The sequence below is a fragment of the Malaya genurostris genome, chromosome 3 (assembly GCF_030247185.1).
Source record: "Malaya genurostris strain Urasoe2022 chromosome 3, Malgen_1.1, whole genome shotgun sequence".
Lineage (NCBI taxonomy): Eukaryota > Metazoa > Arthropoda > Insecta > Diptera > Culicidae > Malaya > Malaya genurostris.
The window spans coordinates 299,069,417-299,085,801 of NC_080572.1; the positions used below are offsets into that span (position 1 = coordinate 299,069,417).

The 16,385-nt window shown below is 37.4% G+C and overlaps 1 protein-coding gene across 1 annotated transcript; it reads right to left on the reverse strand.

The window, feature by feature from the left end:
• Positions 1-12,492: 12,492 nt before the first annotated feature.
• On the reverse strand, positions 12,493-15,091 carry LOC131437559 (RINT1-like protein). Its single transcript, XM_058606985.1, has 4 exons — positions 13,961-15,091; positions 13,571-13,908; positions 12,820-13,506; positions 12,493-12,762 (listed from the first exon to the last, which is right to left on the reverse strand). Exons 1-4 carry the CDS (start codon positions 14,909-14,911, stop codon positions 12,576-12,578), a joined length of 2,163 nt encoding a protein of 720 aa, XP_058462968.1. The 5' UTR covers positions 14,912-15,091; the 3' UTR covers positions 12,493-12,575.
• Between the last annotated feature and the right edge of the window lie 1,294 nt (positions 15,092-16,385).

Genomic DNA, 16,385 nt, shown 5'->3' on the forward strand with positions numbered 1-16,385 from the left:
TCGTTCGGATTGTAGTACGGTTTTTTTTTCAAGTGATTTCTTTCGGCACGAAGAGCCATCCCCGAATGTACATCGGTGATTAGTGAAGAGATCCAGAAGAAGCTGCACCGGACCCATCATCTAGTTAACAGCGAGAGAATATCGCAACCTAACCGTAAGTAATTTTAATCTTTTAATTAACTATTATCACATAAGTTTAACGCATTTAACATTTCTTAGCTATTGCCTAAAAGTGAGCTATTGACATTGTAGTGAAGTGAAATTAATTTTAGTTAAACAAATCAGTGAAAATGGAACAGCACATCGCTGCTCTCAATCAACAGATCGCCTCACAGGAGGACGAAATTCAACAATTAAGAATGGAGCTTCTAGGTGCGTCAGAAGCTGCCCAAGCGGCTCAAGTAGCAGCTGCCGAGGCTAGAACAAATATGCTACCTCGAGCTGCAGGAGTTCCCGAGAGTATTTTAAAATCTCTCCAGACTCCCCAGATCATTCGAGACCTTCCCAGTTTCGATGGAAACCCAATAAAATTGCATTCTTTTATTAGAGCCATAGTTTAATGCCAACTATCAATAGAGCTGTTGGAACAGATTGCCACCAAGTTTGGATTCAAGCAATTCGAACCAAAATAGTGGGAGAAGCAGACAATATTCTAGAATTGTACGGTACAAATTTGAATTGGACCGACATAAAGCAAAATTTAATCACACATTATAGCGACCGACGGGATGAGGTGTCTTTGACACGCGACCTCTTCGCTATTCACCAAGTGAACACTGTAGAAGAATTCTACAGCAAAATCTCGCATGTGGTGTCTCTGTTAGTGAATTTGCTAAACATCAGTGAAGAGCACACAGCTGTGAAAGCAGCGAAGAACAATTTTTATCAGCAGCTAGGACTAAAAGTATTTTTGGGAGGATTAAAGGATCCGTTAGGACCAATAATCCGGGCTCAGGCCCCAACAAATTTAAAGGATGCTCTTCGATTATGCATCGAAGAAGGCAATTACTCTCACACACGAAATAAACCATTTGGCACACCTCCACCAATTCCACAAAAGCCAAATTCATCTCCACAATGGCCCATTAAACCGTTTAACAATAGATTACAATTTCCACCATTTTCACAAAAACCCATTCAATTTCCACCACAACGACCAATTCAATTCACACAACAAAGACCTTTTCCCTTCCAACAACCACGATTCCAATTCCCGCAACAACGACCATTTTCCTTCTCACCGCAAGGACAATTTCAAAATCCCCAACAACGACCATTTCCGTTTCCTCAAAGAGTGACTCAAAACCCACAACCAAAGCCAACTCCAATGGAAGTGGATAGCTCCATTAGAAGTAGGCAGATAAATTATATGAACCGTCCACATTTTCAAATAGAGGAATTTCCAACAAATTGTGATGATTCCTATTTCTATGATCCCAATGAATATTATTATTACGATAATTATAACCAACAATATCAAACTGCGTATGAAAACACTAACGAACCTCCACCAGTCGAAACAAACCCCCAACATTTAGAATCCAATCAAGAAACCGATAGCAAGGAAGCCGAAATTGATGATCTAAATTTTCATCAAGTGGCGGCAGACTTTCATCCGACGTAAATAATTTCATCCCTTACATCGAAATAAACACTTCCAAAGGCTTACTAAAATTTCTCATAGACACAGGTGCAAACAAGAATTACATTAGTACCAAGCACGTAAACCTTCAAAAATGCAGATTTACCGAGCCAACCTCTGTTCAAAATATCAATGGTTGTCATAAAATAAATCAATTTGTTGAATTTAACCCCTTTATTCAGATTCCTGGCACACAAAAATTGAAATTTTATATCTTTGATTTTCATCCTTATTTCGATGGATTAATTGGATACGAGGCGTTACAATTGCTGAAAGCCAATATTCTTACTGCTAGTAACGAACTTCAATTTGCTTCTGGAAAAATTCAAATGCAACGAAAATATCCTCATTCTCAACGAATACAATTAAACTCTAACGAGACGAAATTCGTAAGCTTTCCTGTTAATATCAATAACGGCGATTTCCTAGTATCAGAAGATACTTTTATTTGCAACAATATACTCCTGCACTCAGGCTTGTATAGCGCAGTGAATAGTCGAGCTTGTTTAGCCATAACTAATAGTTCGAACGAGTTATCGCGAATCGATATTAGTCAACCCATGGAATTTGAATTAAATAATTTTGAAACCCAACCTTCACCAAAATTTGCCAAGCCGATAAACCAGCGTTTATTCGATCAATTGCGATTGAATCACCTTAACTCGGACGAAAAATCGAAATTGTTGAACGTCATCAGTAGAAATCAGGGTGTATTTTTGTTAGAAGGAGAACACCTTACCTTTACTAACGCAATAAAACATAGCATCAAAACAAAAGATGATTTGCCTATTTACTCCAAATCGTATCGGTACCCCTTTTGTCATAAGGAGGAAGTACAAAAACAAATTCTCAAAATGCTTGAACAGGGTATTATAAGACACTCTGTCAGCCCTTGGACTTCTCCGGTTTGGATCGTCCCGAAAAAGATGGACGCTTCCGGTCAAAAGAAATGGCGATTGGTAATCGACTATCGGAAGTTAAATGAAAAGACTATCGATGATCGATACCCAATCCCGAACATAACCGACATCCTCGATAAACTCGGGAGATGCAATTATTTTTCTACGCTAGACTTAGCATCCGGTTTCCACCAGATCGAAGTTGAAGCATCAGACATTCCCAAAACGGCTTTTAATGTCGAGAATGGACACTATGAGTTTTTGAGAATGCCCTTTGGACTAAAGAATGCCCCCTCTACGTTTCAGAGAGTAATGGACAACGTTCTAAGAGAACACATTGGCCTAAGATGTTTCATCTATATGGATGATATCATCGTTTTTTCAAGTAGTCTTCAAGAACATCTGGATAATTTGGGAAAAATTTTCGATACACTATCTAGATGCAATATGAAAGTACAATTAGATAAGTGCGAGTTTCTATGTAAAGAAGTTGCATTTTTAGGACACATCGTTACTACTGAAGGAGTTAAGCCAAACCCAGACAAAATTAATATTATCAAAAATTGGCCATTGCCAAAGAGCGAAAAAGAACTTAGAAGCTTTCTTGGAATTTTGGGTTACTATCGAAAATTTATAAAAGATTTTGCGAAAATAGCGAAACCTTTAACAAATTCACTTAGGAAAGGCGAAACCATCATTCATTCTGAAGAGTTCATTAAATCATTTCAAAAATGTAAAGCAATCCTCACTAGTAATGACATACTCCAATACCCAGATTTTGATAAACCCTTCATTTTAACTACAGACGCCTCTAATCATGCAATTGGCGCTGTTCTTTCACAAGGACCTTTGGGTAAAGACAAACCCATCGCGTTTGCTTCACGCACATTGAATAAATCTGAAGAGAATTATTCAACGATCGAAAAAGAACTCTTGGCGATCGTTTGGAGTTGTAAACATTTTCGACCGTACCTCTATGGAAGAAAATTTACGCTCTACACCGATCATAAACCGTTAACTTATGGCGTTTTCGTTTTTAATTTGCACTACACCGGTGCAGTGCTACACTGAGGCATGAATAAACGAACAAAAATGACGAAAACATAAACAGTAACCATTGACTACAATAAACGATTCCATTGCACAGAGCTACACCAAACTTTTGATGAGTGCTACACCAGTGGTATCGGTGCAGAAAAAGTGTAGCACTGGTGTAGTGCAATTGGTAAAAACGAACGGTTTCAGTGCAGCTTTCGCTACACCAGTGTAGTGCAATTTAAAAACGAAAACGACATTACAGTTTGAATTTAAAAGAACCGAATCAAAGATTGATCCACTGGCGTTTAAGCTTAGCAGAATTCGATTACGATGTTCAATACAAACCTGGAAAACAAAACGTCGTAGCAGACGGATTGTCTAGAGTTGTTCAAGAAATTAACGTTAACGAAAATGAACTATCATCAGATAACGCAACAGTACATTCCGCAGACACGGATGATTCCGAATACATTCCGTGTACAGAAAAACCTTTAAATTATTTCAGTAATCAAATAATCCTTCAAGTTGGCCCCGAAGAAGATAATATTCACGAAGAGGTTTTTCCGAGAGTTCATAGAAGAACCATTACAAAATTAATATTTGGTATCCCCCAATTGATAACAATATTTAAAGATTTTATGGACTTGAAACGCAATAATTGCATATTGTGTCCCGAAAGTTTGATAAATACGATTCAAATAGTATACAAAAATTACTTTAGTCGATGTAAGACTTTCAAAATTTTCATCACGCAGAAACTTTTGGTTGACTTAAAAACCCTCGAGGAACAAAGTGCCACCATTGAACAAACTCATGAATCAGCCCACCGAGGAGTTTGGGAAAACGAAAAACAAATATCCAATCGGTTCTACTTTCCAAAAATGAAGCATAAAATTCAACAGTTCATCAAAATTTGCGAAATATGTAATCGAAACAAATATGACCGACACCCATACAAAATTAAACTTGGCTCAACACCGAACACGAAAAAACCATTAGAAATAATTCATATTGACATATTTTTAACTCAACCGTACATCTTTTTATCTGCAGTAGATAAGTTCTCTAGATTCGGAGTATTGATCCCAATAAAATCCAGGAATATAGTCGATGTTAGAAGAGGCCTGCTGAAACTTTTCTCAACCTATGGTACACCGGAGCTTATCGTAAGTGATAACGAACCTGCATTTCGATCAGCCGACATAAGAGGTATGGTAAATAATTTGAATGTACAGATGCATTTCGTGCCTGCTAATCACAGTGAAAGTAATGGTTTGGTCGAAAGATTTCATTCAACAGTTGCAGAAATCTTTCGATGTATAAAGCCCCAGTACAATGACCTTACGCACAAAGAAATTTTCTTAATTGCTTGTACTTTGTACAACAACACGATTCATTCAGCCACCGGTTTCAAACCGAGAGAGATTTTCTTTGGGCTAAAGGACGAACACGAACGGCCTCTTGACATTCAGAAAATGATAGAAAAAAGAGACAACTTCTATGATGAGGTAATTTTGGCAAACGATAAGACACGATCAAAAAATTTATCCTTCCACAATAAAGGAAGAGAAGAAGCACCTCACATAGCAGACGAAGAAATAGTTTTCAAAAGGATTCAAGGAATCAAAAAGAAAACTAAAGAAAGATTTTCACCGACTGAAGCTATGGAGGACAAACAAAGAACGATCCTCGATAGGTCCGGCCGGGAAATTCACAAAGAAAACATAAAAAGACTTTGAAATTAATATTTGTCTTTCTTTCAGGATGGACTTTCGGATCATCGCACTCATTTCTCTCATTCCCTTTTCCTATCCTCAATTCATTCAAATACATGACATTTCGAATAATCCGGGTGCGTTAATTATGAAAGTTGGAGAAGGAAGAATTAGTTTAGGCTATGATAAGGTTTTGCACATTATAGAATTAAACCAGTTCCAGAATTCAATTACTACAATTAAAAATGTGTTGAATCGAATCAACAATAAAACAGGAGATTTTTCAAATTTAATCGAATTAAAGCTTTCAATGATAAATGATACATTCATGAGCCTTCTCCCAAGAAACAGAAAGGTAAAAAGATCAATAGAAGTGTTAGGAAGCACTATCAAACTAATCACCGGAAATTTAGATGCCCAGGATTTGAGAAATATTAATGCAGATCTATATGCACTGAAAAACAATGAAAATAGCTTATTAAATGAAAATAACAAACAAATATCTATCAATGCAAATTTTCAAGAACGAATTAATATTGTAAACAATCAGATCAAGGATCATGAGAACAGTTTAGCTAAAATTTTACTTAAAGAAGATTATATCATAACTGAATCCACTAAAATTTCAATCTTATTTCAATTAGATATGCTCTTAAACTCATTACATTCTATAGAAAATAGCTTATCACTCGTCAAGGTCAACATAATAAACAAACAAATTTTATCAAATAGTGAACTAGAGGTCATAGCAGCAAAGCTAACCAAGCAAGGATTCAAGATTGATAGTTTAGACGAAGTTTGCGTGTACCTGACAACTACAGCGTTTTATCAAGGAGATAACATCATTATCAGCATCAATATCCCTAACGTACAGCCTATTGTGTTTGACAAAATGCTTTTATTACCGCTACCTGTGAACAACAAAACAGTGAACATTGACCACAAAGTAATCTTCAAACATGTAAACGAGACGTTAGCCGTTTCTACAGGATGCCAAGAAACGCCCAAAATTACTATCTGTAAACGAGAACTATTGACAAACATCAGTGCAGATGATTGCATCGCACCATTGATTAGAGGTTTGAACGGAAAATGTCCCTTCTCAGAATTGCCACAAACCATCGAATATGAATTACCCGCACCTGGTACCATAATAGTCAAAGCGCTCACCAACAAAATTACATTGAGCAGCACGTGTGGAATTAATCAAAAAGAATTGAAAGGCATTTTTCTCGTCTCATTCCACAATTGTACCATCATTATTGGAAACAAATTATTCGAAAACTATGAAATTCAATTCCGTCACCCTATTATCGCACCTCTAAGGTCAAACCAAATCGCAGAAACACATTTGGAAAAATACGTCAACATAACCCAGTTACATGACCTACATATCGAAAACAGGAAGAACCTTCAATCTTTGGAATTGAAACAACATTTATCAATTGGTTCCTTCATATGCGCAGTTATCCTGATTACAACAATTCTAGGCATCGTTTATCATAAAACCAAAATATCTTCAACAGCATTAGTCGAACGCACGGGTCGTGCTTCTTTAAGGGATGGAGGAGTTAACAGCCAGCGTTTCCCAAGAACGTCACCAATAGCAGACGATCGAGATTCCCACAGAATGAAGACCGCAGCATCAACAACAATCGTCGCCCCAGCATCAGTCACGTACACGGTAAACAAATCTTGTATCGCGTTACCGGCGCTAGGGAATAGTAAATCGACAGGGTTCTCACGATCGGCAGCTAGCTAGGTTAGGCTTAGAGTAAAGTTAGAACAAAAATAAAGTTTAGTTTCAGTTTAACCTTAGAAGTGAAAAGTGTTCTCTCTTTTTAAAAACCCCTTTGCGAGGGTAGATATTTTAAATTATATATATATATATATATATATATATATATATATATATATATATATATATATATATATATATATATATATATATATATATATATATATATAAGAACGGATGGACGGTTTTACATGATTCTTTTTTTTTTTGTTTGATCAGTTTCTACCCCTACCGGGTTTTTTTTTTGTTTTTTGTTTTAATTATAGAGGCTTTAACATCTTGATCATTCGCCTCTTCGGACCAGAAAATCTTTCTGACCCTATGTGCGGGGTTGGGAATCGAACCCAGGCGGGCTGCGTGAAAGGCATCGACTATCCCATCACGCTATACCCGTCCTCCCCCTACCGGGTTCGTACATCAAAAAAAATTGGAAAATTTGCCGGAAAATTGGGAAAAATCCATAAAGTTGGTTTGAATGGACAATGGAATTTTCCACTGAAAAAGTCGTCAATGATTGCTAGATCTACGATTGATGTTTGGCGCGCAACGTGTTGCATAAGTGTTAGGCCGTCGTAGAAAAGAATACTAGATCGTTGAACAAATTGTTTGGCGCGCAACGAGATGTTTTGTGTGGAGATATCACATGCCTACTTGATTCATGTTATTTGTCATTTCGAGCCACGTGCTTAATTGGATATCAAAATTATTGCTTGCCAAATGACACAATAACGGAATGCATATGACTGTTCTAGAAAACCGCTGCAGACAGGAGAAAAAGTCCTGATATCGTTTACCAGTTTATTGCTTGTATGTAATGGAGTTAGATAAATAATATTGGTCATCTTGAGCGCAAATCAGAAAATGTTTGATTAAATCAATGGAAAGATTGTTCTATAGAAGCGCTAATGTCAAACTGACACATTTTTCTTGCTTTCTAATGATTTAGCGCACATAATAAGTGGCCATTAGATATAGATAGAATGTTCAATATGATTATCATGATGGATTTATACTGCCATTTAATATTTCAAGTTCTGAGAAGAATGTTCAATTTGGCAAGTTCAAAATCAAATTAAAATTTAAGCGACGTCTCTCTAATCAACCAAAAGTTCCACTGTACCTGACAGGCCCGTGTGGGGTTTCAAAAGAGGGTTCAAGGGAGGGTTCAAAAGAAGGGGGGCACATGTTCAAGAGGGGGGGAGGTTCAAGGAGGGTGGAGATTCAAGGGTGGGGAAAACGCACAAATTCGAAGGAAAAGTCAAGTTATTTGCACTTTTATATAATAGGTACTCTATTTTTCATGGAACCTAATGTTAAAAAATTTTCCATTGGGCAGAGAGGGGAGGGGGAGGGGGGGTAGATGTTAAAACCCCTAGCCCCCCCCCCCCTTTGCACGGGGCTGGTACCTGAACAATATCCACTTTATTAGTGCCCTAAAGTACGCGTGGCACTTTTAGGCAACTTGAATATACAGAACAAGTTCTGAGAAAACTTTCTCACTGCTTAAAAACTGTACAAGGAACTGCTTCAAAGCTTATTCTGTTGCGTCGGGTGAACATTAAAGTATGAGTAATTCCTTAAAACGGACTGTTCAGAATGATTTGTATGTATGTGTTAAGTTTATCAACACAAAATTCTGGTTAGTGAGCTTTTTTATCCATTACCGAAACCAAGAATCATATCTGCAAGAGGAAGCGTGACACCTTATATCTATTTTGTTGAAGCCATTAGAGAGATATTCTTTATTGACTCAAAGGATGGGATGACAATCTGTCCATTTGCTCAATTTTTTCTTAACAGAAGTATTTCACATATTCACATTAATTTTTGGTAATATTGCTATTTTCAGCTAAAGCGAATGTGTGTCGAATTCCGTTGATTGTGGGATAAGTAATCAGAAAAATAATGGAGATAAACGGTAACTACTTAGTCATTTGATAATTCTGTTGTCCGAAAACATAAATTCGAACAAATAATTTTTGGGAGAGACGAAGTTCGACGGGTCAGCTAGTCTATATCTATATCTATATATATAAAAACGGATGTAAGTTTGTATGTTTGTAACGCGATAACTTCGGAACTACTGAACGGATTACCACCAAACTTGGCACAGGTACTTCTTGTATTTCAGAGATGGTTCAGGGAGTATATTTATATGGGAGGGAGCGTAGCAAGTGTCATAAACAAGGGGGGGGGGGGGGGGGTCATGGAAAAATCCATATAACTTGACAAGAATCGATACGTTTTGAAGACCGTATAACCATTTTGCATACCTTAGATATGACTATATGGGGGGTGGATGTAGCAAGTGCCCTTAAAAGGGGGGTGTAATGTTTGTAATGGCATAACTTCAAAACTACTTAAGCTATTGCTATTAAACCTGGTACATGTACTTTTTTCTCTTCAGAGATATTTCCATGAGGGGAGGGAGCGTAGTAAGTGTCCTTAACAAATGTGGTCATTAAAACTATCTAATTTGACGAGAATCGATACTTTTTGAAGATACTTTTTCTGTGGAGAGAGGGTGTAGTAAGTGCCTCTAAAAATGGAGTGTAATGTTTGTAACGGCGCTACTCCGGAACTACTGAGCGGATTGCTATCAAATTTGGCACAGATACTCATTGCTCTTTATTTTCAGGGGGAAGAGTGTGTAGCAAGTGTCCTGAGGGTCGATGACGAAATTTGAAGAGAATCGAGATTTAGACTAGAAGGAGGGGTTTTTAAAAATAAAATTTAATCTCCCATTTTTTATAAAACAAGAGAGTGGCAACAATTTCAAGGTCGTATTTTTCTTTGAATAATTTCAAAGCATCTGGTTCCATTTTGCCGGGAAACTCAAAGAACTAAGGGAAAATAAACTTTTCTGCCTATGAACGCGAGTGTATTTAAGTCTCAGCATAACTACGAATAAACTAAACGAATCGCCACCAAGTTTGGCACGTGTACCAAAGGTGGGAATCGATATTTTTTGAAAAGCACAGATACTTTCTACACTACTCAGGGTAATCACGAAGGAAATCTGTAGTAAGTTCACTGACAAAAAAGAAGCTAAATCAAAATATATGATAAGGTTATTTTGAGGGTGAGAGAGTGGAATAAGTGCCCCGAACATGTCTAGCAACTAAGTGAGATTCACAAAAATATTCACAAGAGGGAGGGAGAGTAAGTATTCTCAACATTGATCTGAATTGACGAAATCACACAATCAATGTGCATTTTTCATGTAAATTGAGAAACATTTGTATTAACTGAATCGTTATTCCATAAGTTTACCTCCCCGATGAACAGCCAAAATGGTTAAAGCCTTGGTAAAATAAACTATATAAAAACGTTATTCTATAGTACGAATGTAGTTATGATGTTAAACAGCCTTTCGTTATAAAATAATCATTATCAGATGGAAAATTTTGTGCAATTAATGATGTCATAAAAATTTTTATAAAGAGGAGGGAGTAGCAAGTGTTCATAGCCATGGAAGCCAAAGGTATTGTAGATCGAATGTGACGAGGAAGTACGGAAGTACGTTACAAGCACATATACATATGAAACTCGAAGGTTACTAAGAACGTATTTATAGAGAGAAAGGTGTTTCAAATGTTTCTAACAAAAGCGTTCAAATATAAAACTGACCCAATTTGTGGAGAATACCATGGAAATTATGATTATTTGGAGATCTGAGATCGGACACTGATCATTCGCAATCTGAACATGAACGGAGTATAGCAGGACAACTTCGACCTTGCCTTCACGAAACATTTCCGAGCAACGCCGGGTAATTCAGCTAGTGTTAAATAGAAAATTCCTTATTTACATGGTGGACAATGCAATAGAAGTACGCGTGCATGACCTTCCCCCGCAGACCAGCGATGGGTTCGTTCGGGAAAACATGTCACAGTACGGTGAAGTTCTTTCCATCGAAAGGGAAGTATGCCGGTTTTTTTCCCGAGTATCCGGAATGGCGTGCGAGTGGTACGTATGCAACTACGTAAAGCAATTCCATCTTACATCATTTGTGATCAAGACGGGATACATCCGTGTAAAACGCTGATTACTTGTGGAAATCAACTGGTTACATGTCAGTTTTGTGAACAACCTGCACACTACGGCAAACCTTGCACTGAAACAGCGAAAATGATATCTTTAAACAAAAACAAGTACAACCGCTCAACAACGGAAACTAGTGAATGCAGTGCTTCTGTTTCAAAAACATTTTCACCATCACACCAACTATCAACTGCAAACAATGTACAAAGCGCATCTAGAGCAACTAGCAATGAACCCAAGACTGCGATCAACAATGAAAACAAGGAAACGGAAACCACTCACAACTCCAACGATGTAGCAATGAATGATATGAGCCACGGACAAAGTGACCTCCAATCTTCGCTAGAAGGAAATGAAAGCTCCTCTTCCCCTAGAAGAAGGGTGACAACGAGATCTAACAATAAAAAATAATATTGTCTTAACAAAAACACCTGAATATCTGTTTAGTAATTCTTTTTCCATGCCATCAGGAATATGATCAACAATTTTTGGTTAAACTTTCAACAGTGTTATATAACCATACATAACTCAAAAATTTAGTTTTCTCAAACTTTTGTAAACAATGAGGAAAATTCAGTGTGTATGCTTGCCTTTTTCGCACACGGACAACGGTTTGGAACAGGTTTCTTAACTAGATTTCGGAACTGAATTTAATGCCCTTATTTAAGTTCGGAATTTTTATGCAGGTATAGAATTAAAATAAGAGCCAGGAATCCGGAAATGAGAATTCTACTAAACTAAATTCATAGATATTTAGACATTTCTTGATCTGGATTACGATTCTGCTTTTTGCAACTGACTTCGCAGTTAGTTTCAGTTCTTGAATGGTCGAAATTCAGGCTCTGATGTAGATAAATTGGTGATAAAAAGTACTCATCAGTTGTAAACATCGGATAAATCTTAGTTTATATAAGATTATAAAGTTTTTAACCTCAAGCACATTCAACTTTCTGATCCTATGTGCGAGATTGGGAATCGAACCCAGGCAGCTGCGTGCGTCCCTTGTCAAAATAGACTTGTAACGATTTGGATGAAACTTTACACGCGTCAATAAGTAAAATTCAGGCAGCGAAGCCGTAGAAGTAGTAAAATTCACGCAATCAACTTATACGACGAACGATTATCTATATTCGGAAAAAAAGAAGAAGCATACTAGTTTCATTCGTATTCACATCCTCCAGTGATGTCTGTAACATTACCCGGCCGCTTTCGTTTGAATCTTCGTTCCCAATCAAATAGAACAACATATTCAACAACAGACCGTTTTTCACAAAATGCCAGTGCCGGAGAACGATAGAACTTTAAACGGACACAAAGGCAATTTCTTTCCAAGATCAGTTCGAATTTTGTGCTCAATCGGTTAATAAAAACTGCGATCTTTAACATAGACCTTAATCTTAAAGCATCACATCCCGCACATTCCCCCAAAGAACACACACCTAAACATTAACTATATCGTTTCGTCGTTCCAGTATCGAAATTGTTGAAGATTTTCCCAGTATCATCAGACCCAACTCCTTCGTGATGTTGGCAATCACTTCGTCGGACTGCTCCTTCGTCAGTGTCTCGTGGAGAAGCATAGCCGAACCAAGAGGTAGCGTCAACAGCGAGCAAGCATCATTTATTCTGAAAGGACTCTAGTCAATGCTGACGATATCACAGGGTTATAGAAGTACACACTACCTTTTGAATAACAAGCTGGGCTTCCGCGCATACTGACCGAACAGTGCAAACATGTTTCGCGTCATGTCGAACTGAAACTGCAAGGCGCCACCGGTGGAAAACTTCGTATTCATAACCATATTGTCAATCATCCACTCATCCAACTGCAACGCAATCAATCGGACCACAATCGAGAACACATTCGCCGACAGTTGACTCTCGAGTTGGTGCAAATTATTCACCAACTGTTGGAACATTCCGCTGGCCGTTGCGGAAAGCATAAATGTTTCCTTTGTGTCCAACTGGTTCATCGTTGGCCACTGGTCATGCCGATACGGGCGAGATTTCGACTTTACATCGTCAACTACCCTCCCCGATAGATCCTTCACCAACGATCGCTGCCAATGCTCGAGTTCTTCAATGATTTTATCGAACACAGAGCTAATCTCGTCCGCATTGGGACCGTACAAGGCGGCATGCAAATGAAGGTAGTGTACATTTTCACCCCATTCTCGAAGAACCGATGTGATATAATTGATTGCGTTTAGGATCTTGGTGGAGCTCACATTGTCCGCACCGGGACTGTTGTGCAGTTGAACCAATCGACGACGAAAGTTATCGATCAGCTCCAGCTGAAGGTCCAAAAATTGCAACTGCTGACCAGGTTGAGGTAGGGCACAGTATCGTTCTTTGATGGCATCCAGAAGCCTACCAGAAAAAAACAACATCTCAAATTATAATATGAAAACCATGAATCAGAGCTCAATTTTACCGAATGAATTGATCTGCACATCTGGGAATTTTCATATCGTCCAAATTTGCCGGATCCAGAAACTGCCAAGAGTCCTCACTTTTCAACATTGTGTCCATCTTGTCCGTGGTAAATTTCTTCTCGATGGCCATCCACTTGACTAGGTATTTAGGTTGAATCAAAACTGCTACGACATTCGGAAAACTACCCGGATAGCCTAAGGTGGTTTTCAATTCCTGCTCGAACGAGAGCACTTCGTCGATCAAATGTGCGAACAAAGCTTCCTCCTGACAAATACTATCGATGTCATCCACCAACTTTTCGATAGCCAGCTGTACCAACCCTCGAACGAATTCCAACTGAAAACGAAGCAGAATTTTATAAACACCCACGCGATACACGAACTCTCACCCGAACGTTGTGATTTGTAACACCGGCTTTGAGGGCTGCTGTTTGAAAATTTTGACCGACAAAAACATGATTCTCTTTGGCCCAGGATAGAATCTGCGTCAGGTACCATTCCGGTTTATCCAGACGATTGGTTTGCTTGTTTCCGGTGAAATGAAATATGAAACGCAATCGAAACGGTTTCACCAAAAGTTCTACCGGGGAAGTAAACGGAGGACAGATGATCGACGGTGTTATTTTTGTGCTCAACAAGTTCTGATCGCCGGGAATCTTTACAACGAACAAATATTCTCCTAGAACAGCAAGTTTGTTTAGGTTCTCCTTAGAGGGATTGAACAATTCAAGTGTTTGATTCAGATTAGGCCACTTTATCGTTTTGAGAACGGCTTCAAATTCTTTCGAGAATTTATCCTTCAATATATCATGCCAGTAAAATGCAGTTTTTCTTGCAAACATTTTTAGATGTGGAGCATCCACCTCACTCAACCGATCCAGTATGCTGTTGGACAAATTTCCACTCAATGCAACGTACAAACTAATCATTTTGTTTTCATCCTTTCCGTTGATGGATGACGTCAACCCTTGGCTAATGTTTTGAATATCTAACAAAATCATAAAATACTCTTTCATATTTTGCAATTTGTTTATCCGTTCCAACTTATCATCAATTTGCTCCAGTAGTTTCTGATGGCGTGTAATTTTTTCTGATAATGTTTTTTCAAACGAATCCAGATGGTCTGCCGCTTCTTCCAGTTCCGTGTATCTTTGCGAACAGGACTGCAGTGCATTTTTCAGCTCCGGAGCACACTGTTCATCCGTCAGGGTTAGTCGCCTGGAAAAGCGATCCAAATCTGTTCGCAAACTCTGTACCAAGTCGCCACTTTTGGCTAGCGCTCCGATATCGGAACCTAGTTCCTTATTCAGGCGTTCAATCACTCGATCTTCGATCGTCATTTTTAAGCTGGCGGTGTCTGGCGAGAAATTTTATACCAACGAGTTACCTAAACACTTAAATTGGCCGACAATATCTACATGAACATAATTGTAATTCCGGTTAAAAAATTGTACCCGAAGGAAAGCGAAACTTTCGTTGATACTTTTCAGGTAAACACCTCATAACTTCTGTTGCTGACGAACATCTGGAATTGACAGATAACATCTGACAGTAGAGCGTTACTCAATTTTTTTTAAGGCACACTAAAAAAAATCGTGGTAATCTTACCTGAAAACATGATTTTCATCCACTGAATGAATAGGATTGTTCATATATCATGCATTTTACTTAATACTTAAATTAATATTTCTTGTCAGGTGGAAGCTACGTGATTCTCATATAACTATTAACTGATATTGTCGTAATGGTTTAATGACGTGAACATCATTCTACACAGAGAGGAATTGGCCTAGTTTGAAACAACTAATTGTATTGTTGACATTAAATGTCGAATGTTTATTGAGTCAAATTAAAAATTATCTGTTTCAAACCAAAGATTCATATTGATCCAAATAATTATTACAATAAATTTCAACTCATTTAATATTATTGTTGTAAGATTGAAAATGTTTGATTACACCAAAAAAATTGGTTATTTTATATCATATTCGAAGTTGTCCCAAACAAAATTCAGCTTGTTGGATGATGCACATATCACATCAGTTCAATATAATATATCACTTTGAATCAACATATGTGTTGAGTATAAATAACCTAAATTTTTGATTAGGTGAATACCAACCTGACGATTAAGTCAAAACAAAATAGTTTTTCAGTTTGCTTCGGTTGCTTTTATCATTAGCTTGCTTCTTCTCGGTTGTGTTTAGTTTTCGTGTCATCTCAGTTTCCATTGTTTTTGAAGTGATTTTATATTGTAAAAAGTGTTAGTTGAACTGTGCAAATGTGTTTATCAATCAGGGAATTGTTTTTTGAAAGTAGTACAATATGCAGTGATACCATTGATATTTTCAAAATAACGGAAATATTTTTCAATGACGATAATGCGCTTCTGCTGCTCTGCGAGAAATATAAAATAAAAACACTTGCAATCGTGTGAAATAAGCACTACAGCTAGATCAGTAGTAGTAAGTAACATTGAATACAATAATAGTAATAACGATTTATTCATTTTAGTTGTTTGACGTAAAGTCGCCATAACTAAGTTCAGTTATTGCAATGACTGAGCGGAAACATATATTGGAGAAGCCAAATGAATGAAATAATAATAGTAATGTTATAGATCTACATAATTTAGAAGGGACCTCTTATTTACGACTATGTAATTACAAAACTTGGATCTATGTATTTATGTGTAAAATATAAACGTAAAAATAAAATTCATTTCATTCCCCTTAACCAAAAATAGAGCGTTCTACCTCAAAACTTCTCATTTCCTTCGAACAACAAATTTTTTCTTTGAATCAACAAGAAGTG